The following is a 25,863-nucleotide window of genomic DNA, read 5'->3' as shown; positions in this document are numbered from 1 at the left end:
TATTCAGGAACCTTATGGTGCATTTTCAGATTGTTCTTTTGTCTGCAGTATCTAAGAGACTTAGACTTGGCCTTTCTGTTTCTCCTTTAGTCCAGGAGGTTTGACCGTGGCTAAAGAAGGCGATTTCTAGTAGTTTCCAATGTTAAGTAAGGGGTGATAAGTCATGGAACAAAGCTCTTGTTAGATATAGTAGGCGTGGTTTAATATGCAAAGTATCTGCCATGGCCACGTCACGGTTACACACCGAAAGTACAACAAGGGCGTTTACAGCGGGACATAAAGAGTGGACGGAGGCGCGGTTGGGGAACCATTCATCCGAGGGAATGAAATCTTCCATTTCTGAACTCTTAAAGACCTCTTTTGACAACAAACGCATCCTGCCTCCTTCCGTGTTGAAGCTGTCAGAAATTGATGCTCACATCGCGTGCAGCCCTTCCTTCATTTTACTAGCACGCGCTGCTCAGTTCTTTATTTCAAGACTTTCTCATGAAAATGGTAAGTTGTATCTCAAGTGTATCTATTGTATTGATCAAACAGGAATTTTGAAAGTAACTAAACCAATGAGCCACTCAAATACGGACTTGAAAAGAGACTGTATTTGTTGCACAGTACAAATTCGCCATATTGGAAGAATTTCGTAATTTAGTGGTAAATATTTGCAGGATAAATCATCAAGTCTTTTTATGATGCTGTTTTTGACGCAGAATACGTCTTGAATTAAATGAATAGGTCATTTAAAATTAATTTTAAAAAAGGAGGCGTGACAGCTTTTCAAACTATTCACCTTTATTATTTAGCTTTAATCATTTTGAGAATGACTGGTGATAGAGGAAGGAGGTCGTACAGGTTTTGAAGGTGAGTAAATAACGACTGTCATGGTCACTATAAAAACATTACAGCATAAAGCATCTCTTTCCAGCGAGCGGTGCTTCTAGAAATTTCGCAGGAGTCGCAGTGGCTTGTTCTCCTGTCACTCACTGTCGTAAAATTCCACGCAGAATTAATCGACACATTTCCTAACATGAGATGATGTCAATAACCAGTGTAATCGGAGTCAGTAGCCAGTGTAATCGGAGTCAGTAGCCAGTGTAATCGGAGTCAGTAGCCAGTGTAATCGGAGTCAGTAGCCAGTGTAATCGGAGTCAGTAGCCAGTGTAATCGGAGTCAATAACTAGTGTAATCGGAGTCAGTAGCCAGTGTAATCGGAGTCAGTAGCCAGTGTAATCGGAGTCAATAGTGTAATCGGAGTCAATAACCAGTGTAATTGGAGTCAATAACTAGTGTAATCGGAGTCAATAACCAGTGTAATCGGAGTCAATAACCAGTGTAATCGGAGTCAATAACCAGTGTAATCGGAGTCAATAGTGTAATTGGAGTCAATAACCAGTGTAATCGGAGTCAGTAGCCAGTGTAATCGGAGTCAATAGTGTAATTGGAGTCAATAACCAGTGTAATCGGAGTCAATAGTGTAATCGGAGTCAATAACCAGTGTAATCGGAGTCAATAGTGTAATCGGAGTCAATAACCAGTGTAATCGGAGTCCACTGCTCCGGGTGTATGTTCACTACTGTGTGTACACTTGGATGGGTTAAATGCAGAGCACAAATTCTGAGTATGGGTTACCATACTTGGCCACACACCACTTCCCTTAATAGGGCTTTGTTTAGTTTTTTTGAAGCAGGGTAGATTTAGTCACCCATACTTAAAAGGTTTAAAACATCTCCTCCTGTATTTACTGTCTTGTATTTTTGTTGAAAGTTGAAAGTCATTGCCGTGAAAAAAATTGTCTTTTGCCATTGAATACCAAAGCACGTTTGTGCTTGTAGTAAGTGAGTTGGCTGCAAGTGGAAATTTTCCTCCTTTACCACCCCTCCTCCCACGCCAAGTCCCTTTCCTTTTTTTTTTCTTGGCCAATCAGAGAATCCATAAGGAGATTATCCCAGTCTGGCTGGATGTTGTTAGATTTAAAGGGATCTAATGATTCATTCAAAAATGAAAATTGTCATCGTTTACGCCCCTGTTTTGACACTCTTTCTTGGAGATGTTAGGTAGAATATTTGTGACTGACTTGCATTGTTTTCTATACATTAAACTCAACGGTTGCCAAGACTGTCTATCTGCCTAACATCTGTTTGTGTGTTCCACTTAAGAAAGCAGGTCATACAGGGTTGGGAATGACATGAGGTCAGTAAATGACATAATTTAGGTTAACTGTCCCTTTAACACTTAGTTTTTTATAGTATTGACTTAATATTTTGTCATTTGTGATGTGTTGTCAGTTATAATAAATTTATAGCAACGCTGACGAGCAAATGCAACCTGATAACATCAGCACAGGTCATGTTATACAATTACAGTATCATGGTGTTATGTTGGTGTGCTTTTATACATAGATAAAGCCTTGATGAAAGGTACGGGTGTAATCATCATCGTATATAGTAATTCTAGACCTGTACTGTCTTAACGCATATGCATATGTCTGAGAAATCTGTATAGGTGAAAACTTAGTGAAGTACAGGCAGAGCATAACCTACCTGGTTTACAAAAAGCTTGGGCTATGAAAAGGAAAGTAAAGAGGAATGTGAATAATTTTTTTCTTCTTTGAGTGGATTTAACCTAGATTGGTGATAAGGGATTTTGTTTGGTATGGGTTGGGCACATGGCTGCCCGTGTTGGGCTGTAATGTAAGAGGAGCAGAGTTGGCATTGTTCTGACAGCACACATCAGATATACATATACCATATGCAGTTTAAAAGAGTTACAGGAGCAGTTTCACAGTAACACCAATAGGTGGCAGGAGTCATTGTTTATTGACATTCCTTGAGATTTTTTTTTTTTGCTTATTGGCATAAGCATCTGGTAGTGTGTTACCATTGATTACTCTGAAACCGTTGTTTCTCATTTCCACTTTAAACCTCAACATTATATGACCAAACTGTAGTTGTTAGGGCTCTTGCAGCATGACCTTTAGCTTGCTGTTAGATGGGATGTTAAGTTAGCTGTTAGAACTAACCAGTGTAGTGTTATGCAATAATCTGCCCTATGATTCACAAGGAATTAGTGCCTGAAGTCCGAACTGGTATAGTTTTCAGATGGCAGAGCAGTGGATTGGGAAGCGATGCGGCACATTTGCGTATGTCCAAGTTATGCAAGCATTAAAGTCAGGCGATGATCGGAAACAAAGATGTGACAACATTGTCAAAAAATGTGAGCTGAATTCTTATACATGTTGAAAGTGAGGTCTAAATAAACTTTTCATAAAGATTGATTGGAGTAAATGATTATTATGATGAATGTTTGTTATTATTTTATCATCATATGTTTGAAAATGGACAAAGTGAATTAAACAGTTTTTTTTATTGCTGTTATTTATTTCTAAGATACATTGATATTAAAATTCTATATGAATTTAGGCAGTTAAGTTAATTTTGAGATTCACTAAAGGTTGTATTTAACAGTGTGTAAATTTGCCTCACTTAAAATTTTAAAATACTAATAACACTGTTAATCTAAATGTAAAATAGGGCAAATGAGAATGCACAATTAAATAAACAATATCGTTCAATACCAGTAAATTGATAAAATGTTTTATTTCTTTTTTCTGCCTCTGTAAATCTTGTATATTGTATATATTCAGAAAAACTATTATAACAATGTTACAAATAAAATCTTTATCGTAATGCTGTTTACTTGTTTTGTGGTAATTATAGTCAATGCGTAGTAATAATGAATGGGATGAGGAAAATCAAATCAGCTTTAGTTTTTTGATCCACACCTGATCTAATTCATGCCCTGTTTTTCTCTCTTTCTTTCTGTGTTTGCTGTCTTGCAGGAATGTAAACTCTTGCCAGAGACATCCTCCCCAAAATAACTCTTGTGCTTAATGAGAGCACCGTTGGATAACCAATCAAATCAAAACCAAACACTAACCAAATAGAAATTCATCTGACAGACGGTGGATGCTTCCGTTTCCTTCTAGAAAGACAGCAAACCAAAGGAATAAGGGATTTTATTTGCTTTTGCTTGCATCTTTTCCCAAATAAACTAAATTCTTTGCAGACAATTACATTTTGAACTGTGACAGTAGCTTAAACATGTTAAAAACGGGACCAGAAATGGAGGCAGCAGATATTGCAGTAGTTGCACTTTATTTTGTGCTTGTGCTTGTAATTGGTCTGCTCGTCATGTGGAAGGCCAACCGTAGCACTGTCCGTGGCTACTTCCTGGCAGGTCGAACTATGAATTGGGTGGTGGTTGGTGCCTCACTGTTTGTCAGCAACATTGGCAGCGAGCATTTCATTGGACTTGCTGGTTCTGGTGCAGCCAGTGGTTTTGCCGTGGGTGCCTGGGAGTTCAATGCCCTCCTGCTTCTGCAGCTGCTCGGTTGGGTGTTCATCCCAGTCTACATCTACTCTGGAGTTTACACCATGCCAGAGTACCTCTCCAAGCGCTATGGGGGCAAGAGGCTAAAGATTTACTTTGCAGCCCTCTCACTTCTGCTCTACATCTTTACTAAACTCTCAGTGGACTTGTATGCAGGAGCTCTTTTCATCCAGGAGTCTCTTGGCTGGAACCTCTACCTGTCGATCATCTTGCTTATCTCTATGACAGCCTTGCTGACAGTAACCGGTGGACTGGCTGCTGTGATCTACACGGACACTCTACAGGCCGTGCTCATGATTGGCGGTGCGTTAACCCTTACCATCATCAGCCTGGTCAAGGTCGGCGGTTTGGAAGGGGTGCGGGAAAAATACATGGAGGCGATCCCCAATGTCACAGCCATCCTGGCTAACAGCAACTTCAGCTTCCAGTACACAAACTCCTGCCGAATCCATCCCAAGCCAGATTCCCTCAAGCTCCTACGAGGACCGCTTGATGAGGACATCCCTTGGCCAGGCTTCCTTTTGGGTCAAACACCCTCATCCATTTGGTACTGGTGTGCTGACCAGGTCATTGTCCAGAGAGTGTTAGCCGCCAAGAACATCGCCCATGCCAAAGGCGCCACACTTATGGCAGGAATGCTTAAGATCCTTCCCATGTTCATTATCGTTATTCCAGGAATGATCTCACGAATATTGTTCCCCAATGAGCTGGCATGCATCGGACCAGAGCACTGCATGGCTGTGTGCGGCAGTCAGGCTGGCTGTTCCAACATCGCATACCCTCGGCTGGTCATGAACGTGATGCCGGTGGGTCTCAGAGGGTTGATGATGGCTGTGATGATCGCTGCCCTCATGAGTGACCTAGACTCTATTTTTAACAGCGCTAGTACCATCTTCACACTGGACATTTATAAAATGCTGCGTGTATATGCCACCTCCTGTGAGCTGGTGATCGTCGGCAGGTTTTTTGTGATATTCATGGTGGCTATCAGCATCGCCTGGGTGCCTGTCATTATTGAGATGCAAGGTGGCCAAATGTACCTGTACATCCAGGAAATGGCAGGATACCTCACTCCACCCATTGCTGCCCTCTTTCTCCTTGGAGTCTTCTGGAAGCGTTGCAATGAGACCGGCGCATTTTGGGGCGGCATGACTGGGTTCGTACTAGGCACTACCCGCCTCTTCCTTGGGTTCATATATCGTGAGCCAAAATGTGACCAGCCGGATGAACGCCCGGCTTTCATCACAGATGTCCACTACATGTACATTGCTGCCGGGTTGTTTTGGCTCTCCGGGCTGGTGGCAGTGTGTGTCAGTCTGTGCACATCTCCACCAGAAGAGGAGAAGGTCAAGCGTACCACAATCTGGGGCTTGAAAGAACTTAAGCGCCTTTCTGTGAGTGAACGAGAGGAGATGTACAAACTCACTAATGGCAGTGGCAATGGTGTTCTCAAGAAAGATGTTCCAGAAGACGTTCAGAAGGATAGATGTCTTGATGGGGCTGACATGAAACTCCTTATGCCCTCCCCTTGTGAGCAAGATCCCATGACCCCCAGCACAGAGGTATCCACTCCGATGGAGCTGTATGCCAATGGTCATGCAAATCTTGTAAAACAGAAGAATGAAGGCAAGTGTGATGAAGAGAGCTGCCTGCATGTGTTTGGCTGCATTTGTTGTCACAAGGAGAAAACATCTGCTGTCGAACCCAAAGTGGTTGAAGAAGATGAAGGAGCTGTCCGTGAAATGCTTCACGAACCTCCTAAGATCAAGCTCTTACTTAACTTAGGCCTGGTATTTGTCTGTTCAGTGGGTGTTTTCATGTTTGTGTACTTTTCCTTGTAATATGCTGATCTTGAATTACCATAAGGCCTGTGTGAAAGACAGCAGATTTATATGAACTATTTGTTGTTATTATAAGCCATTTCGTGTCTGTAATATTTACAGTGTGGTTTATTTTACTTCTTAGAACTTCCTTTTAGGGACTTTAAGCGTTTTGAGTCATAATAAGATAGAAGTTATTTATTCCTTTACCTTGGTTCTCTGATATCTCCTTGAAAAATTCAGCTGTTCTTTGTGGTATGTTGGCAACCAAATGCATTATTGAAACTGTAGCTTTTTTATAGTTCATACTTGGTTGAGCTAAGGTAATGTAGGATGTACTATTTTTACTCCTTGGTGAATTTTGCCTTAATGTGTGCACTACTCCAAACCGAAATGAGGTCAGTTTTTTGCCTCCAGCCATTTTATTCATTCAACAGACCACTCCTAGTATGTAAATGTGTAAGGAAGTTGTCTTCTGCATATGCACACTGTTAGGACTACCAAATTTCTAAAACTTGACCTCACTTTTAAATTTGTCACCTGCGTAACTGGAATAGGGTTTCCAAAGTTTTAATGTGAGATAGAAATTGTAAGAATTTACAGTGAGAAAAGGTGGGAAATTTATCACAATGTCAAAATGTTTATTTAAATGGGTATCACTAAGGTGTTGTGCTGTATGATTAAACCTAATGTACATTCCCAAATACAAGCGAGTGTTTAGGTCTATTCATGTAAATTGAAACTGTAATTGTGTAGTTTGCTGTATTTTCTGTACTTTCATTACTTTATATTGGTTGCTACCTGGTCTCATTGGACAAACACACCAAAGTGCCTTTTTTTTGCGGAGCATAAGCATTTGTGCAGAGCCGTGAAGACATTGCTTTTTGTAAATATAACATTTAATGTGAAAAAAAAGACTTCCAAGATGTTATCACTACAAAACAACTCAACTATGAAATGCACAAACTGGTTATATGGATGTTACTAAATGACCATAAGAACTGCCACAGGAAGAACTCCCACAGGGGAACACTGTCATTAATGTGTTAATTACTGATATCATAATGGATAATGTGATATCCCAAAACATTAAGACTGCGCAAAATAATATCTTGTTCTTCTAGAAGAAGAATTTGATTGGCTGCAGTAACAGGCATTGCCTGTTGATCTTTTGCTGTTGAATGCACTATTTGTTCAGAGAAAGGGGAACGGCTGGATGGCCTTGAGATGGGTGTGAAGGATTTTCTAGAAAGATGTAACTTATTTTTTTAAGTACAAGTTCACAATGTTGTATTAATACCTTGAAAATGTAATGATTTTGAATTCAAGAAGTTATGTCAAAGGAGTTATAAGATGACTTTTTTTTTTTTTTTTAAATGGGCCTTCAAAAAGTCACTTTTTATCATTCCAAATAAAATGGGGATAAAGTCATTGGAGAGCTATTGTTTTATATTATAAATTAAATCTATGCAAATCATATGTTCCAATCCATTTTTGTACAGATAATCTCTTTGTAAAATAGGTACATGAATAAAAAGAAAATGTTCAGTAGACGTGTTCTTTTATATTTATTTTCCCCAAATTAAAGGTTTGATTTGTACGCTTGTGGTCCTTGTGAATGTTACTGAAGTGATTCCTATTTCTTTACAGCTATCAGCTCATCTTATCCTTGTTTGTAGGTTCATTCTCCATCTCAGAGGGAAAAAAGCTCAGTCATATCACTGCATAAGCTGTAATGAAATTTACAAAGATTATCTGAGGCCTAATTGATGCAAATTCATTGTTTTCATCATCCAAACCTGACATGATCTCCTTGAGATTACAAAATAAATAATCAGTTTTCTTGTGTTGTTTATAGTAGACTTATACTCCAACAGAGCATCCTTTTACCACACATTGGACTTTTGTGTGGAAAATTGGAAAATTGTTGCATTTTCTGGCAATACTATACTTGCTTAAGGTGTGGAATTGATTGTGGGTTTTGGATACACCACAGATTTTCAAACCAATAACCATCCTTTTTGAATATTTATCCATTCATTTAGTAGTGAAATGATGATGGGGTTCTGTCTTTTTTGAAGGCACTTATGTTGTTTGTTTAGTGATTGATAATGTGAACTGTAATTGACTGTTACATTATTTCATTCAACATCACTCTCTGAGGTACTTATTTTAACATGGACTTTCATAAGAACAAAAGGGTTTTGTGTTCATTTGGTTTATTTGTTTTCAGTAGCTCATGTTTTGTTTGTATTGAATCATTTGTCATTGATGGTGTGTGGATTTCAAATATTTCTGTTTTGTGATTTAGTTTTGAGTGTGTACATTCCTTATGATGTCTTGTGTTGCCAGAAATCTGATTTTATCGAGTTCCATGAGCTAAAACGATGCATATGGAGTTTATTGCTTTCAATCTCTGATCTTATCAAAAATACACAAATGATTTGTACATTGTGCATTTGCTACTTTTATTATCAAAAGTTGCATATGAATAAAAAGACATTCATTTAAAAACGACAAACTGTATGAGCTTGGTTATTTGACATTAATTCTTATATACTGTGCCATTTACTTGCATGTTGTTTAATTACTTTGTCATATTCCAAACAGTTGACTCAAACACTACTGCATCTCAAAATGACAGTTTTACAGTCTTGCTTATCAGTCATTCAGGGCTCCGTAATGTCTTGTAGAGATGATCATCCTTTCTTGTTGCATGAAGAAAAATTTCATTAGCAAAATTGCAAAAAAATGTTTAAAGCAAAATTGTGCATAAAGTTATTTAGTCCTTTTGTTTTTTCCCCTAAATTAATATTCTGCATAAATATTTTAATCCATCTGCAATAGGAAGATACTCCTACACACACACAGAGAGAATCAACCATTTCAATAACATATACAGTGCATGTAAGCTGTATATAAAGTCACTTAGTAGTTATATTAGCAGAAATATATAGACACTAGTGGGCTATGTAAAATATAAATTTGCCTTTGAAAGAATATAAAATAAAGATTTCAGATTTTGCATTGCTCTGAAGTGAATTGTAAAGGATACAGTTTCGCAGTGCTCTCTCTCTCTCTCTCTCTTTCTCTTCACAGCATGACAGTTTGTCTGTGCAGTATTTTTCCACTGACAGCTTGCATTTAATTTGCATTCAGATGCACGTTAGGAATGGAGTTGACCGAGTGGAAAACTTTCTTGAAGATGAATATGCGTAGGTGAATAATTGTTTTGAGCCAACCTCCACCTTGCACCTTTGTTTGGCAAAGCCCTGATGGTTGTTAGGGTGTGTCAATACTCTGTTTGATGTTTCTGAGAAAGATAAAAAACAGAAACATATTCCAGGAATCTGTTTTGACAATGTTCAAAATATATGACATATGCTGCAAGCTCTTCAAACCAAGCCGATGCAGTGCAGCCTGCTGCTTGGCGTTTCATCTGTATGGGAGATTCAACATTCTTAGTCTAATCAAAGGCATAACCTTGTCTAACCTAATCTCTATCCATATCTGGTTTGAACTACTTTCAATGAGTAAAGAAACAAAGTATTACGACAAGACTGTTGGACTTGAGAGTGATGAGAACGAATGCAGTACTGAGAAGTGCAACATGCAGTGGAAAGTCTGATCGCATCCATCCAACATGCAATATTTTACCTCTTTCTTACCACTCAGCCTAACAGCATCTTATCAGATACAGAGCTGTTCTGTGAAAAATTATACCCGTTTATTTGCTCCTATGTTTGGTTAATGTTACTATGACCTTTTTTCTATCTCTGTATTTCCTCCTGAGGCTGGTGCTGCTACTACAGGCAATGGAAAAGTACTGGCAAAACAATGCTGTGTGCTGCTCTTTGTTCATTGTTGCAGCCAGAGAGCAACAGTGGAAAAACAGTGAATCTGTTTCTACATATATTAGACGTCCACATTTGGACTGACCGCTTAATTTTTACATTTAAAGGTCATAGCTGTGAATTGCACATAATTGAGGCAGAATATGTCTCTCCAGTTAATGACCAATTCAAATAAGAGAATGCACTTTGCATGCAAATAAGTTGCAAGCAAGGGTGACTGTAAATGTAATTCATAAAGCTTATTTTAAAGTTTTACTTGTGGGAAAAAAAACTACCATTAGACTATGTCTATGTTCTTTTACAAATCATGTTTTTTTTTTAGATGTTACCATCTAAATAAAAGCTATTGACATTTGAATGAAATGAGCTGTTTTTGTTTTTGAAGAAAATGGTGCAACTTCCAATTACTGTAGTTATGAGGAAATTTACTTCATGAATTAAAATGATTTAAAAAAAAAAATACAGTTTTCTCCAAATGGGTTTGGGCAAAATTATATTATTGTGGTATTATCTTTATTTGCAAATAAAAATCGAACAACCACGACACTGAAGTATGATTCACCATAAAATGTAAATGACAACTCAAGCATTTGATTATGAAATGACTCTTACATAATAGCACATCTTTTATGCTGTTGAGAACATTTTCAAGCATGTCATTCTTGTATCATCCACAATTCCTTTTTGATTAATTTCAAACTGAAGGGTATCATTTTGATATCAGGACTTGGATCAGATCAGGACTTGGCTTTCTGCAGACCAGTCAAGTTCTTCCACACTGACTGAATCAATCATGTCTTTTTGAACCGTGTCTTATACACAGAGGCACTGTCATGTTAGAATAGAAAAGGGTCCTGTCCAAACTGTTGCTATAAAATTAGAAGCATGCAATTCCCTAGAATATCATTATATGCTTTAACATTAAGATTTGTACTCATAGAAATGACTAAAGTAGTCAAACATGTTCATTAGAAGGGGGTGACCCAATACTTTTGGTAATATTGTGTATTTGCAATAGGAAATTGACAAAATATCTTCATAGAACATGCTCTTTACTTAATGTCCTAATGATTTTTGGCATAAAAGAAAAATCTATCATTTTGACCCATACAGTGTATTTTGGCTATTGCTACAAATATACCCCAGCGACTTAAAGGTGCCATAGAATGCATTGATACAGTATTTTAAATTGTTCTCTGATATCTACACAGAAGGTATGTGGCTTAGGTAAGGGCAAAAAATCTCCAGAAATGATTTTACATGTCCATTTACAACCCTAGGATTTCTCCCTAGAATGAAACGGTCTGTTATTGGCTTATTTGGCAGGGTCATGAATAATAATGAGCTCTGCTCTGATTGGCTGTTTCACAGTGCTGCTCAATGTTGAGCTCTGCTCTGATTGGCTGTTTCACAGTACGGCTCATCAGCAAGAAGGAAGCACAGGGAGGAAAATATATATTTAAATACTTTCTCTCGAAGTTATATCTTCGGGTAATTATACTGTATTATAAAACGCAGGCATCAGGGAGCCGTTATTAATATGTGAGGCATTGAAATTGCTTTTGAACGATCCATCGATCGCGTTATAGTTTCACTTTCAAGAGACACGATCACACAAACTATGTTTACATTATGGAGCAACAGTACTTACCACACATTTCACAAGATCAGATGCTTGTCAGTGGTGCTCAGGATCTGTAAGTCATTCGCCATCATCCTCATCTCTCCTTACTGAGAGAGAAATCTTATGTACTGTAACAGGCTACCGCTAGCAAGGAGCTAACCATGTCCCTTTAGTGGCTCGCGTTATTGGCTTTCTGTGCCTTTCTGAATACAGACACCAACCCATCCCTGCACTTCACACCCCCTGCACGGCCTGGAACATAAAATTTATTGTGTTATTTTCGCTGTTGTCCGCGCTTGTTTATTTACAATACCTGCAGAGCTTCTGATGGTTCGGCCGGCTTCGAACAAGGGCGGGTTTATGCAAATGTTGGGGGCGTAGTGATCCTGACTGTTGCGTCACAGTCGGTGTTATGTTCTGATTCGCCTGTTTTTCAGTGGTCTTTTTTAATCACGAGATTTACATATGAAGGAGGAAACTATGGTTTTTGAGGCTCACTGTATGTCATTTCCATGTACAGAACTGTTATTATTTAAATATGCCAGGGTAAAGACAGTTTTTCATTCTATGGCACCTTTAAGACTTAAGGTCCAGGGTCACATTTGTAACCCTATTAAAAATAACAACAGTAATAAAAATTATTTTTAATCATTAAAATGTAATAATTTTGACAAAATTAAATACACACACGCACACACACACACACACACACACACACACACACACACAGTTAAAAAAAGAAAAAAACAAAGAAAACCCCCAAAACAATGTAATGAAGTAAATGAAATAAATGAAAAAAAAATTAAATATGGAACATTCCCTTATATATTAATGCAGTAATATTAACTATGCTTATATATATGTACTGTCATATTAAAACAATTTTTTTACTCTTTTAACAGTTGTAAATTTACTGTTTTCCAGATACAAGATATTCAGCACAGTGTTGGTTAAATGTTTTGAATAAACTGTTTTGTTTTTGTCTATGTATAAAAATGACAATTAACCTCAATATTGAAAGGTATTCATCACGCTTGTGGTTATAAGTGAATCATACAATGCGAACAATCCCTCAAAGACAACATCTCTGTCAAGCCTTTGGTCATACAGTAATGTAAACCTGCCACAAGCAATCACACACCAGGGCATAGACACATGGAAAACAGCATTGTTCAGTATCTCATATGATGATTCATACTGTTCTTCACCACAACCCACTGCAAAACAAACACAAATGCCACACATTCCCCAAATTCAATATAGATGGCTGGTTAAGCGGCTCCGCTGTGCAGGAGATTCCTCAACTAATGCAATCATTCCACAAAATGGTATCTGAATGGAAAAGATAAATATTTATGGATGCTGGGTTAATCAAGAGGCTTTAGGAGTGAGCTCAGGCCTGTGGTAACAGACCTCAAAGGAGCCACACTGATGCTCTGTCATCAGAGGACCAAATCGGATTAGCACAAGGTGCAGAACACATATTTAACTTCTGAACGCTACTGAAGTTACTATTTAAATTGACAGTATAAAGATGGATCCGCTTACATCCACTCTTGCTGCCTGCATAACTGATGATGTTCAGCCCATGACCAGTCATTACCTTCTTCTCATGCTGCTGTTTTTCTGCTTCAGTACCTTGGAATGTTACATTGCTCCACACCCCTCAGGTCAATTCTCTGTGTTACATATTACATGTTCCTTTTGATTCTAATCATTAGCTGTGCTTTTTAAGATCTCTGTCCTCCCATGTATAACGACCTGCCCAACAGTCCTTAGCCATCTACAAGAAATAGCTAAAAACACATCTCTTCCATCTTTATTTGACCCTCTGGGAAGTCGTGGCCTAATGGTTAGAGAGTCGGACTTTTTATTATGGCTGTCAAAGTTAACGCGTTAACGCATGTGATTAATCTAAAAATTAAAAATTAATCTTTATTTTTTTTTAATGCAAATTAATCGTTTGATAAGGTTTGACCCCAAATTCTTGCCGTCATCGCAGCGTGTAATGTAATCATTGACTGCATCCCAATGTGCACACTATCCATCCTAAATTCTATGTGATATTAGTAATTTTCAATACTATTTAGGGCAGATAGGGTGGATAGTATGCACATTGGGATGCAGGGATTGTGTGATTATGAGGCGCCGGGCTAGACGAAAGTGAAGCGAACGCGGAGAGAGAGAGAGAGCGAGTCAGAGAGAGAGAGAGATGTATACTCATATTTGATAAGGGTACAGCGAACCAGTGTTGCCAGGGTCGTGGTTTTCCTGCACAATTGGGCTATTTTGAAAATACAGTCACGGGAAAAATTTAAAGTGACGTGACATATGGCCAAGTATGGTGACCCATACTCGGAATTCGTGCTCTGCATTTAACCCATCCAAAGTGCACACACACAGCAGTGAACACACACCCGGAGCAGTGGGCAGCCATTTATGCTGCGACAGAGCCTGGGTTGCATTTTTTGGGCTACTTTTATATACCGCGGCTGCCCAAAGTGTATGTGTATGTGTACACATGTGATCGCAAAAGGAAGCTATTACAAACACTCGATGGTGGTTTAAAGTGAGTTCTGAGTAAAAGTGTGCTATTAATCTCATAAATTGTCTTATGTAGCATGATGCTAATGTTAGCTTTAATGCACCTGCAGAACAGGTCCAATTCTTCTTCATAATGCATTTTATCATAATACTTCATGTAAGGTCGCAAGAAAATGTTTTGTTGTATTTATTTAGAAATACTTTTGATGATAGTTGGGTAAATGTGTACTGGGATTGAAGCGATGTGGCTTGGTAAATGTTTTATTGCCAATATAAAGGCTGATAATGGTTGAATTAAAACAAAATAATAATAAGGATTATGTCTCATTCCTGGCGGAGATGTGAAAGGTTCTGTTTCCTTAAACTAGTTTGTCATGCATTCCATTTATTTCAACACATTTACAGGTAAATCCTAGTATTCTAAATTTGCGATTAATCGTGATTAATCACAGTCCAGGACTATGATTAACGCGATACATTTTTTTAATCGATTGACAGCAATACTTTTTATTTATTATATAATTATAATAAATGCTACATGGCTAACTGAGACTTGTCATAGCACTTGTATATTGCTCTTGTTAATTTTGATTGCTTCCATTGTCCTCATTTGTAAGTTGCTTTGGATAAAAGCGTCTAAGATGACTAAATATAAATGTAAATTCTTCTTCACTGGTTATCTTTAGTGAAACATGTGATGTACTTAAAGATACTTCTAACACAAGTAAATATAAAGTTCAGCATCACCTTGCAATTAAAAAACCATATTTCTTGACATTTTTTTCTTCCGATCAGCTTTGGCCTGTTTCTACGTATAGCCTGTCTGTTATATTCAGGGGGAAAAAGTGTGAAAAAAATGGTACATGGTAAAATCCAGAAGGGTGTAGGGTATAGAGGGTGTCACAGATCTAATGACAGAAACTGGGTGAGGCACTATGACGCTAAAAGGGACAGACATCATGGAAAATTACCATGCTGTCATTGTACTTTTTCATTTCTCTCCGTAACCTTCTCAGAATTTTCGGAGAAATCCAAAGTAATATTATATATATATATATATATATATATATATATATATATATATGCATACATACACACAAAACACACACAACTGACAAAGCATAAGTGTTAGCATTTAACATACATACATACATGTAAAGTACAAAGGACAGTATGAGAAGTGATAATTTTGGTGCGTAAGATATGTGTGGTTCAGAATAGTATAGTACCAGAATGCATAAAACAATATGCACTATATTGCCAAAAGTATTGGGTCACCATCTTCTAATGAACAGGTTTAACTACTTCAGTAATTTACAGTACAGTACAAATCTTAATGTTTAAGCATATAATGATATTCTAGGGAATTGCGTTCTTCTAATTTTATAGCAACAGTTTGGACAGGACCCTTTTCTAGTGTAACATGACAGTGCCTCTGTGTATAAGGCACGGTTCAAAAAGACATTATTGATTCAGTCAGTGTGGAAGAACTTGACTGGTCTAAGTCCTAATCCCAGCTGAACACCTCTGGTGTGACTTTATATGCAGACCTTGAGCCAAAAACTCATCACCAAACACCAATGACTTGTACATAAGGGTGCTGTCATTTTAGACACTTTCAAACTGTTGCAACAGAGTTGGAAATACAATTTTTAAATACATGAATTATGTTTCCATCTTTGTTGGCACAGTTTTGTTAGTGCCTTTTTCTGTTCTAAAGAAGGGGGTGTCCCAACACTTTTGTCCTTATAGTGTCTATACAAGTCATTGGTGTTTGGTGATGAGTTTTTGGCTCAAGGTCTGCATATAAAGTCACACCAGAGGTGTTCAGCTGGGATCAGGACTTGGCTTTCTGCAGACCAGTCAAGTTCTTCCACACTGACTGAATCAATCATGTCTTTTTGAACCGTGCCTTATACACAGAGGCACTGTCATGTTAAACTAGAAAAGGGTCCTGTCCAAACTGTTGCTATAAAATTAGAAGCACACAATTCTGTAGAATATCATTGTGTTTTAACATTAACAGTTGTACACATAGAAATGACTAAAGTAGTCAAACATGTTCATTAGAAGGGGGTGACCCAATCCTTTTGGCAATATAGTGTAGCTCTAATTGGAACCTTTATTTTTAATATATTTAACATTCTGAGGAGACTACCTGAGTTGACACAAGCAGGATATAACAGCTCCATTAAAACCAGTGTATCATTAGATCAGGTTCTCAGGCAAACACATGCAAATGACTTGGCTTAAAAATGAACTGTAATTTATAACAATCTTACTTTCATGAATAGTAATGAAGTAATTTATCTCAATGCAGCTTTTTTGTTACAATATACTTAGATTTTTCAAGCAACACAATGTAATTTGGCCCTCCCAATGTATTGGCCCTCTAGTAGTTGAAGCATAAGACTGCTAGTTACTTGCAGAGGAGCATTGTTTTTTTTAATATGTAATATGCGAGTTGTACTTTGGCCTTGTTTTACTGGATGGATGAATCTGATGGTTTGAGGTATACTGGTGTGTACCCAACATGTGATCCATCCACCACTACCTCAAAACACATAAGCAAAGAAAGACGGATATCCAAAACATATGTCATACAAGCAAGTAGGTAACACATATATACCTTTCTGCAGACTTTAGTTCCAACCTTGCTTCAACACACCTGTCAGTTATTTTCAAGTAACCCTGAAGACCTTAATTAGCTGGTTCAGGTGTGTTTGATTGGGGTTGGAGCTGAACTCTGCTGGAGCAGGGTTGGAGACCTTTGGCACAAGCTCTCCTTCAGCTGACGATGCTTCTGCTCCAATAACTGTTATTTTATACCCCTCCACCCTCAGGCCATTTTACTGTGTTATGTATTAAAATATCCTTTTGATTCGAATCAGTAGCAGTGCTTTCTAAACATCATAGTGTTCTTACTATAATGCTTTGTGTCATTTTATTTGCATGCATTTTGGTTCACTTTAGAACCCTTTGTGTGTAAACCAAATAGACAGTCTCTTGAAAATGTGTGCATTTGTGAGAGAAAAGGGAGGAAATGTGCAACTGATGCAGTGATACATCTGACCTTGCTTGCTTGTGTTATTCAGCAATGTTTAAACATTTCATGTTCTTTTGGAAAGTAAAATATTTCCATCACCTTTCCTCTATTTTTTCTCTCTGTCTTACTCCATTTCTAAAACTCTTTCACTTTGTCCTTGAGTATGTCTTAAAGGAACAGCATCATACCCTTTCTGTGCTGAAAAGAGAGAAAATATAGCGTGTTTCTGCAGAGACAGGTTTATTCTGTAGCTGAAGTGATCACCTGTCTGTCCATTCATTAATTAATTGAAATAGTACATACACTAGTACACATACACCATTTGTCATTCAGATGTGATTCGGAATCATCTGTAATTTGTAATGTATTCACAGAGTATCACTTGGTTCAAATCTGGAACTAAATAGAACTGAGAAATGATGTCCATTACATAAAGAGATCGAGGAGATTGAGAGGTTGTAAGTTCAGTGTTGCCAGTAACGAGGACACATTAAGAAAAAAATCCATTCCACTGCAGTACTTGAATCAAACAATATGCCTCTGTGTTTGTGAGGTATGCTAAATTGCTTTAAATGTCAGTGCTAACAACAAAGACCAACACAGAAAACACTCAAACACTGCATTTAAAATTCGTCCAAAGCGGTTTCATTTGGGATGTTCAGCTATGCTAAATGTTTACATTGCTTTGAGAAATGCAAAAACAGTGGACAATTTTGAGAGAAATTTGGGTTGTACTGCAATTTTTTAATGGCTATATTGTTTGCTACACCGCTGTATGTCAACTTCAAATCTTGTGTGATAAACCTAAAGGAACCATACATGTGTGACTGGAAATAAGTAAACAAATAAACAAATAGGACTATCTGGGGTGTTATTTTCATTCACATTTCATTCATACACATAAAACGACCTTCCTTCCTTCTCACCCTAAACCATAAAAAATTGAACTGTATTCAATGGAGCTTAGATATGATTTACTGGAAATGAGTCTGACATGGGAAACACATGCCATCTAGTGGTTTTTGATTTAGCAACTTCAGTTGAGACAAAGACTGAACAGAGAAACAGGAACAACCAAGTTCTCTCTCCAGTGTTTTTCTTTCTACTGATTGGTTAAATCTAAGCCTCCACCTGTACAGTTAGTCACAAACGCCATGACAAAATTCCTTGAGAATTAACACCAAGTTCCACCATAGCCTAAACAAACAAACAAACAACAAAAAAACGTTTGCAACGCCATCTGCTAACTGTGATGCTTACATAATCAGTACTAAGCACAGTGAAGAACAAGGGAGCATTGCCTACCACAACTACACAGATGGAGTCTGGTCTTCCCAGACTAAGGCATACTTCCAGCGTTTTGTTATCTGTCTGACATCCAATGACCCTTGGCCCTTCTACGTGGTCATAAAACAGGTCTAAAATAACCACAGACAGGATTGGAAATGGTTTGAATCACCTAACATGAGCAATTTGTAAAGCATGTTAGCAGCAGTTAGTTTGATTTAAGATTTATGTGTTGATGTTGTAAGACTACTTTTGAGACATTGTGACTGTATGAGAAAGAAACTTTTAGGAATGCTGTGTCTAAAGCAACAGACAGGAATCCTTGAGACAGCTGATCTTAATTTGGGCACGAGCGTTGCTGGTGTCATTTCTGTTTGAAATCAAACAGACTTCAAATGTTCAGTTATAAAATGTGATTTAAAAGTAACAAGTGTGAGAACTAAGACAAAAGAATATTTCCAGAAGCCTGTGGGCATATTTTGATTAATTATAGTTTCAGTGAAGTCAGTGTGCATTCATTCATTCATTCAAAACTAATGGAAAAAATATAAAGTAAGTATAATGCTTAAAAAAGTTTAATGGTGCTCTTTGTCATTTGTCAATTTTCAATGGAGCATGAATGACAGTCTGACTTCAATTACCTCTTAGAGTTCTAATAACTGATTGTAAACTTAATATATATATAAATAAATTGTAAATAAAGCAAATATTACTAGAATATATTTTTAAGAGAACATACAATTTTAGTCTTTGAGGGTTATTGCCTCCATTAGGGATTCCATTTAAGACTTTTGGCCACTTTTTGTGCAAATGGCTTTGTAGAGCCCAAAACACCAATCACCAAATTTAACAGCACATGTACACTTCAGCTTAACTTGCGCACACATGTAGAGGGACATACCTGACCAAAAAACAAAACAAAAAAAAAACCTCATACACAAAGACAAACACAGGTGTCCGGTTACAGTACAGTACACTAATTTACACAATGACTTTGTCATCAGTAGCAAGCTGTTTTCCATCTTGCACACATGAACATACAGGAAATAGTCCATTTGCTCCTGTTTACAGCTGTCTTATGTTGCAGTGAAATCTTCATATCACTCCTTTCCCTTCTCAGCATCAAATGTCATTAGCTGAAGCCTAATCACAATTCCGTAGTGCTCTTGTCCCTTTGCTGTCCAACTGGGGTATTTTTAGCTCTGAAACAACTGGCCTCCTAAAAAAGGGTTAGAGGAACACTGCTATGTAAGGTATCCTGCCTGCTCTCTCCCATCCTATTACCACCACAATCCACAAGCCACTCTTTGTCTGTGGTTAGGAGAGAAGGCAGAGAGTCAAGGGTTTGCCTGAATAAAGCTGAATTTTCAGAAGAAGGGCAAGCAAACCCTCGGAAAGAACGGTGGAAGAAGGCCTGGACGGTTGCCACTTTAATTATTTCTATAATAAACTCTTGACTTATATTCCTATTTGTGACTCTTCTAGACCAGAGCTCTCTTGAGTCTAGTGGAGCTGCATGAAGTGCCACTGTTTCTTTTTGCAAAGGTCTTAAGTCACTAGTATAGACCATGCCGACCACCTGGATCCTGCTGCTTGCCTCCCTGGGTCTTTCTACCCTGGCTGGTGCTGAGAAAGGCCTCGAATTCCCACGTTATGATGGCAAAGATCGTGTCCTGGACATAAATGAGAAGAACTACCACAAAGCCTTGAAGAAATACGACATGCTGTGCCTGTTCTACCACGCTCCTCTGCCAACTGCAAAAGAGCTGCAGAAACAGTTACAAATGACTGAATTAGTGCTAGAGGTAAGAGAGGACAAGACAAGAGTGAATGTATGGTTTAAGATATAAGACTGAATGGACTTCAGAGAGTGTTATTTAGAGAAAAGCAACATGGAATTGTCTATAGACGTGCAGTAAACATGATTTTAAATATATAATTTAAAAGATTTCGTATTTTTAAATGAAATATTAATGTAAATGGGTTGCAAGTATGAAATGTAATAATAAAAATATAATATGTCATATTTGTAAATGTATAATATAGGTTCAAATCTATTTTTTGTATGTAATATCAGTGCAGCTAGAGGCCCACAGACTGCAGCTGACTGACATGTCTATCTTCACATCTCTTTTTCACTTAAGTATTTATCTGGATTAAAAAGTGGACATCATCAGTCACCATGTTAATCGGGCACTTCATGTTCAGTGCACCTGATAGCTTCTGAATGTGGGCTTGGGAAACTAGTCCTAGAGTATTGGCTTTTAAAATTCAGCCATTTCTACTACATGATGAAAGCAGAACACTGTGGGTATTTATGGAACGAGAACACTTCTAAAATGATTACATAAGTGTGGCCTCCTTAAGTCTAAATTCATGGCTCACAGGTTCACTATCTAGACAACGATGGCAGTGTGACTCAGCGGTACTCCATGTACTTCTAATATTCTCTAAACACGCTTAGCCTACATATATGTATATACATAGGTTATATATATTATATAACTTTAATTTTGTTTATTTTATTGTATTCTATTTGACACTTTCCTTGGGGCTTGAGCTAATAGTAAATAAAAAATAAAACGTTATAGTACTAATCATGATTTTTTTTTCCCACAGTTAGCTGCTCAAGTCTTGGAGGAAAAGGATATTGGCTTTGGAATGGTTGACTCCCAAAAAGATGCTAAGGTTGCCAAGAAACTAGGTGGGGTGAAAACTCATATGCAAAACTTCAAATACAGTCTATAGATGTGGCATCTGAATGAGAAACATCATTGAAATGTTTAGAAATTTAGATGATGTAGAAATGCAGTGTGATTCATATAAAATTAACAGTAAAAATAGAAAAAATAGTCATTTAAACTGAATTACCAAAATTAAATAAATTTTTAACAATTATATTGCTATAAATGTATTCATGATATTTATAGGCCCCATGAAGTATTAAAGGAACACTCCACTTTTTTGGAAATAGGCTCATTTTACAACTCCCCTAGAGTTAAACAGTTGAGTTTTACCGTTTTTGAATCCATTCAGCCGATCTCCGTGTCTGGCGGTGTCAAAAACGGTAAAACTCAACTGTTTAACTCTCGGGGAGTTGTAAAATGAGCCTATTTCCAAAAAGTGTTTGTTCCTTTAAGATAAGCTGCCAAACATTTTAAACACTTTTCAGCCATCTATCCCAACAAATCTTCATTCCATCTCAATTTAACAGGTGTAACAAAAAATAATACCCTATATTACAATATCAATGTTTTTTTGCAAATTGTGCATAAATGGATGCTGATACACTCTACAGTAGACTATATGCTACATTGCAATGATGAATGATGATAAATATGTTTAATTGGAAGGTTTGCATGAGGAAGGCAGCGTCTATGTCTTTAAGGAGGACCGTGTGATTGAATTTGATGGCCTGCTCGCTGCAGACACTCTTGTGGAATTCCTTTTGGATGTAAAGAACCTGTATTTATCATAAATCATAAATCTTGACATCTAATTTGTTGTAATGCTTTTATATGCAATTTTAACTTTCTGCCTCCATCTCTCCCTCATGCTTCAGCTGTTGGAAGATCCGGTTGAGATCATTGACAATGCTGTGGAGTTACGAGCTTTTGACCGTATGGAAGAAGACATCAAACTCATTGGTTTCTTCAAGAGTCCTGACTCTGAACGTAAGTATGTGTGCGTAGATTATGAGGACCAGTTACATCCTTCAGAGGTGGTTATCTGATCTCTGCCCTTTCCAATCAAATACCTCATAGTATGCAAAAAAATTAATACCATGTAATAAATGTTCACACATTCATTTTTAAATGTCTGTACATTCCAGTTATGTTTTTAAATGCACAACGAAACCTCTTGAGCATTGTGGGCTACTACTCTTTCAAGCTATAGTAGACATTTAAAGGTAATTTATTTCAAGTCACCACTCTGGTAGGCTACACTATCAAAAATAAAGGTCCCAGTTATGATCAAATGGGAATTTTGATCCAGTTGTCTTTTAATAAATAAACAAACAAATGCTCGCTTCATTTTTTAATTTTCTCTGGTTTCCTCAGATTATCTTGCTTTCCAAGAGGCAGCTGAACAGTTTCAGCCTTTTATCAAATTTTTTGCCACCTTTGAGAAATCTGTGAGTATTGTTTTATTTTAATCTCTGTTTATGTTTAGAATATCTTTAAACTATCATTGTGTCATTATTTTCTTTTTGGGAGTGGAGAATTCATTACTGATGGCAGATGTGTTGCTTTAATTGTTGCGTTTCAGGTTGCAAAAGAGCTGACTCTGAAGATGAATGAGGTGGACTTCTATGAGCCCTTCATGGAGGAACCAGTCACCATTCCAGACAAACCACACTCAGAGGAAGAGCTGGTGGCCTTCATATCCGAACACAGGAGGTAATCAGTTAAAGCTAATCTAATGAAATTCTCAAGGATGGATAGACAGATATTTGATACTGATATCATATTCATACTGATGATATCTATTGACCTCCACAGACCAACTCTAAGAAAGCTCAGGGCAGAAGACATGTTTGAGACCTGGGTGAGCAATATTTTTAAATGAAAATTTTATGGAATTGTATGATTGTTATATTTTATATGACTATCATAATTTATTACATGGCTTTCTGGAAAACTCTTTTGATTGGTCAGTTGCATTAGTGGTCAAATACCTCCTAATATCATCCATGGCAGTGCTCTGTTTCAGTCTGCTCAAACATTAACTTAAACAAGAGCTACATTCATGCCTCTCGTATCACACTGTGGACTCACTGTCTTGTTTTTTACAAACGTGACTGGTGCCATCTTGCATCTCAGTTATTGATTGTCATAAAAATGAATCCAGAGGACTTCACTATTAATATTATTATATTATCATTGGACTGTTTATATTGTAATTGACTGTTTTTTTTTTCTAATAAGCGCCCAGTTTAAGATATCCAGTTATAAAATAATTGAAACCCAAATCAATATTGTATGTCCACATTGCCAGTGCACTCATTTATTGAGTGGCTATGTAATAAGTGGAACAGTGAAAAGTCAGCTTTACTGCAAAATAAAGCCCCGTTGCAGAGCAGAGAAATATTTGTGGATATCATAAAGCAATGACATACTGAAATATAAGTTCTCTTTTGCAGGAGGATGATTTGAATGGAATTCACATTGTAGCCTTTGCAGAAGAAGAGGACCCTGGTATGTACAATTTCAGGGCACCTCTTCATTCCTTAGAAATCCAAATGATATTCATTTAGTGTGAGCAGCATCAAAAGGACTTAACCTTGAATATGGTTTTCAGATGGTTTTGAATTCTTGGAGATTTTGAAGGAGGTGGCCAGAGACAACACACACAATCCAGACCTGAGTATTGTGTGGATTGACCCAGACAACTTCCCACTGGTGACTAAAACAAGTCTGGATAGATGCATGACAATATTTTGAGTCAGCAATACTGTAATTTGATGACAAAACTGGAAGAAAAATTCTTTCTTCAGTTGAACCCCTCTTTATCTTCACATTTCCTTTCTTAGCTCATTCCTTACTGGGAGAAGACCTTCAAGGTTGACCTTTTCAGACCACAAATTGGTGTAGTTAATGTTACAGATGTAAGTACGCTACTTTCATTTTTAAGCAGATCTGCTGAATTCATTATGAAAGCCCTCTTTCTCATGTTTGGATCTGTCCCACTGTCATGGCCTCTATGACAGGCGGACAGTGTCTGGTTGGAGATATCTGATGATGATGAGCTGCCGTCACCTGAAGAGCTGGAAAACTGGATAGAAGATGTGCTCTCTGGAACAGTGAATACAGAGGATGATGATGATGATGATAATGATGACGATGATGATGATGATGATGATGACGATGATGACGACGACGACGATGATGACGACAACGATGATGATGATGATGACGATGATGAATAATTCATATACTGTGAACCTCAAACAAATCTGCAAAAAATAGCTTTCTTTTACAGCAAAATCATTTTGTACATTTTGTGCACTGCAGAGTTTTCTTAATGTTAAATTGAAATTATACAAGCCAAAGAAGTCTCTTATTTATCTAGGTGAAACTAATTTATTTTAATCACCTCTAAACTGGAAATAGACTTGATAAAGCGATTCAAATGAAATACTGTAGTGCAATTTTGTCACTTTATCAATTATTATTCTCCTGTACATTTTCTACTGTAATCAATCACACAAGACAATAAAACTTTACAACAGGTCTAGGAAGCGTGTTCCTATTTAAACATGTAAGGCCTCATGGGTTTTCATATTAATATGGTTTGTCACAAATCGGCTGAACAGACTGCTCAGCTAAGCACATCACGTATTGGACCCGGAAATAACGTCTTGCAGATGTTATATACAATAATATATTATTATTTTTATTATATATTTTATTATATTAACATTTAAATTAGTTAACATTTCAATAAATGAGCATGTACTACAATTACGAGCCGTTCTATAAATTGACATTTCAGCACTTTACCAACGTAGGACTCTTAAGTAGCACTTAAAGCTACGTGCCAATGTGTTAAGTGCATTTTTGGGAAACGCACGTGAAACAATAACGAACGTTATTAAAATGACTTGTAGAAAGCGCTGTTAGCTGCTAAGATCAATCGTTATCGTTATACACCCAGCCCAGGTGAGTTGCCCTAATTCACACAGTTCCAATACATTGCGACATGGGTTAAATCAATAAGCAGACAAACACGACTACAGTCAACACTGGCGCGTCTCGGTCTCCATGAACATCTTTCTGTCGCATGCCACAAACACAAACCAATCCACAGTGAATACTTGACGCGCCTACTTTTAAAAGTCTACTGTAGAAAAGCCCATGTTCAGTTTATGTTCTTTATAATAAAATGGCTGTACTGTATTCAGATTGGTCATTTACTCTAGTTGAGTAGGCGCAGTTTAATCAGAGATCGCGCGAGAGCATTGGAAAAATGGCTGAAGTTCAGCAATGACGGAGAGAATCAGTCCCGCTGTCTGGCATGTGGAAGTTGTGAATTGGTCCGAAATAAGAGGTCATTCTGCGGCAATTTCACGTTGTGAACTGTAGGGAATGTTTGTGATCTTGATCGACGGCTGATGGTGCGATGCTGTTAATAATCTCTCACCGAAGTTTGCTTCGTGAGGATTTGAATGTGCTATTTGAGTGTTATTTAACTGTTCTTCATCAATGTTTTCGTTGATATACTACTGTTAAGTTATATTTTGTCTCATACTAGAGTATGAGTACGTATTATGTGAAATATTTTGCTAATTGTGACATGTCCGAT

At 37.4% G+C, this 25,863-nt stretch overlaps 2 protein-coding genes across 3 annotated transcripts; both read left to right on the top strand.

Annotated features, from left to right (window-relative positions):
* The first annotated feature begins 238 nt into the window (after nt 1-238).
* On the top strand, nt 239-8,712 carry LOC306876192 (sodium/myo-inositol cotransporter-like). The gene is made up of 2 exons (XM_079427190.1): nt 239-495; nt 3,833-8,712. The coding sequence occupies exon 2, from the start codon at nt 4,095-4,097 to the stop codon at nt 6,222-6,224; it is 2,130 nt and encodes a 709-aa protein (XP_079283316.1). The 5' UTR covers nt 239-495; nt 3,833-4,094; the 3' UTR covers nt 6,225-8,712.
* LOC306876193 (calsequestrin-2-like) lies at nt 267-24,820 on the top strand. Of its 2 annotated transcripts, XM_079427191.1 has the most exons (12): nt 267-495; nt 20,104-20,363; nt 21,178-21,262; nt 21,912-22,012; nt 22,121-22,232; nt 22,620-22,693; nt 22,828-22,958; nt 23,061-23,106; nt 23,702-23,756; nt 23,860-23,960; nt 24,092-24,166; nt 24,269-24,820. In XM_079427191.1, exons 2-12 carry the CDS (start codon nt 20,127-20,129, stop codon nt 24,485-24,487), a joined length of 1,236 nt encoding a protein of 411 aa, XP_079283317.1. In that variant the 5' UTR covers nt 267-495; nt 20,104-20,126; the 3' UTR covers nt 24,488-24,820. The 2 variants fall into 2 exon arrangements, with proteins under 2 accessions (XP_079283317.1, XP_079283318.1); XM_079427192.1 differs by lacking the exon at nt 20,104-20,363 and having other exon boundaries at nt 272-495.
* Nucleotides 24,821-25,863: the final 1,043 nt, after the last annotated feature.

The sequence above is a fragment of the Barbus barbus genome (assembly GCF_936440315.1).
Source record: "Barbus barbus genome assembly, chromosome: 10".
In the NCBI taxonomy this organism is placed as follows: domain Eukaryota; kingdom Metazoa; phylum Chordata; class Actinopteri; order Cypriniformes; family Cyprinidae; genus Barbus; species Barbus barbus.
The sequence above is the reverse complement of the archived record's forward strand: the minus strand, read 5'-3'. Positions and strand labels throughout refer to the sequence as shown.

Coding starts and splice junctions, on each gene's coding strand:
- LOC306876192 (XM_079427190.1), top strand. CDS start 4,095: ATGTTAAAAACGGGACCAGAAATGGAGGCAGCAGATATTGCAGTAGTT.
- LOC306876193 (XM_079427191.1), top strand. CDS start 20,127: ATGCCGACCACCTGGATCCTGCTGCTTGCCTCCCTGGGTCTTTCTACC. Junction 23,107..23,701: donor AAGACATGTTTGAGACCTGG/GTGAGCAATATT, acceptor TCTCTTTTGCAG/GAGGATGATTTGAATGGAAT. Junction 24,167..24,268: donor GTGTAGTTAATGTTACAGAT/GTAAGTACGCTA, acceptor CCTCTATGACAG/GCGGACAGTGTCTGGTTGGA.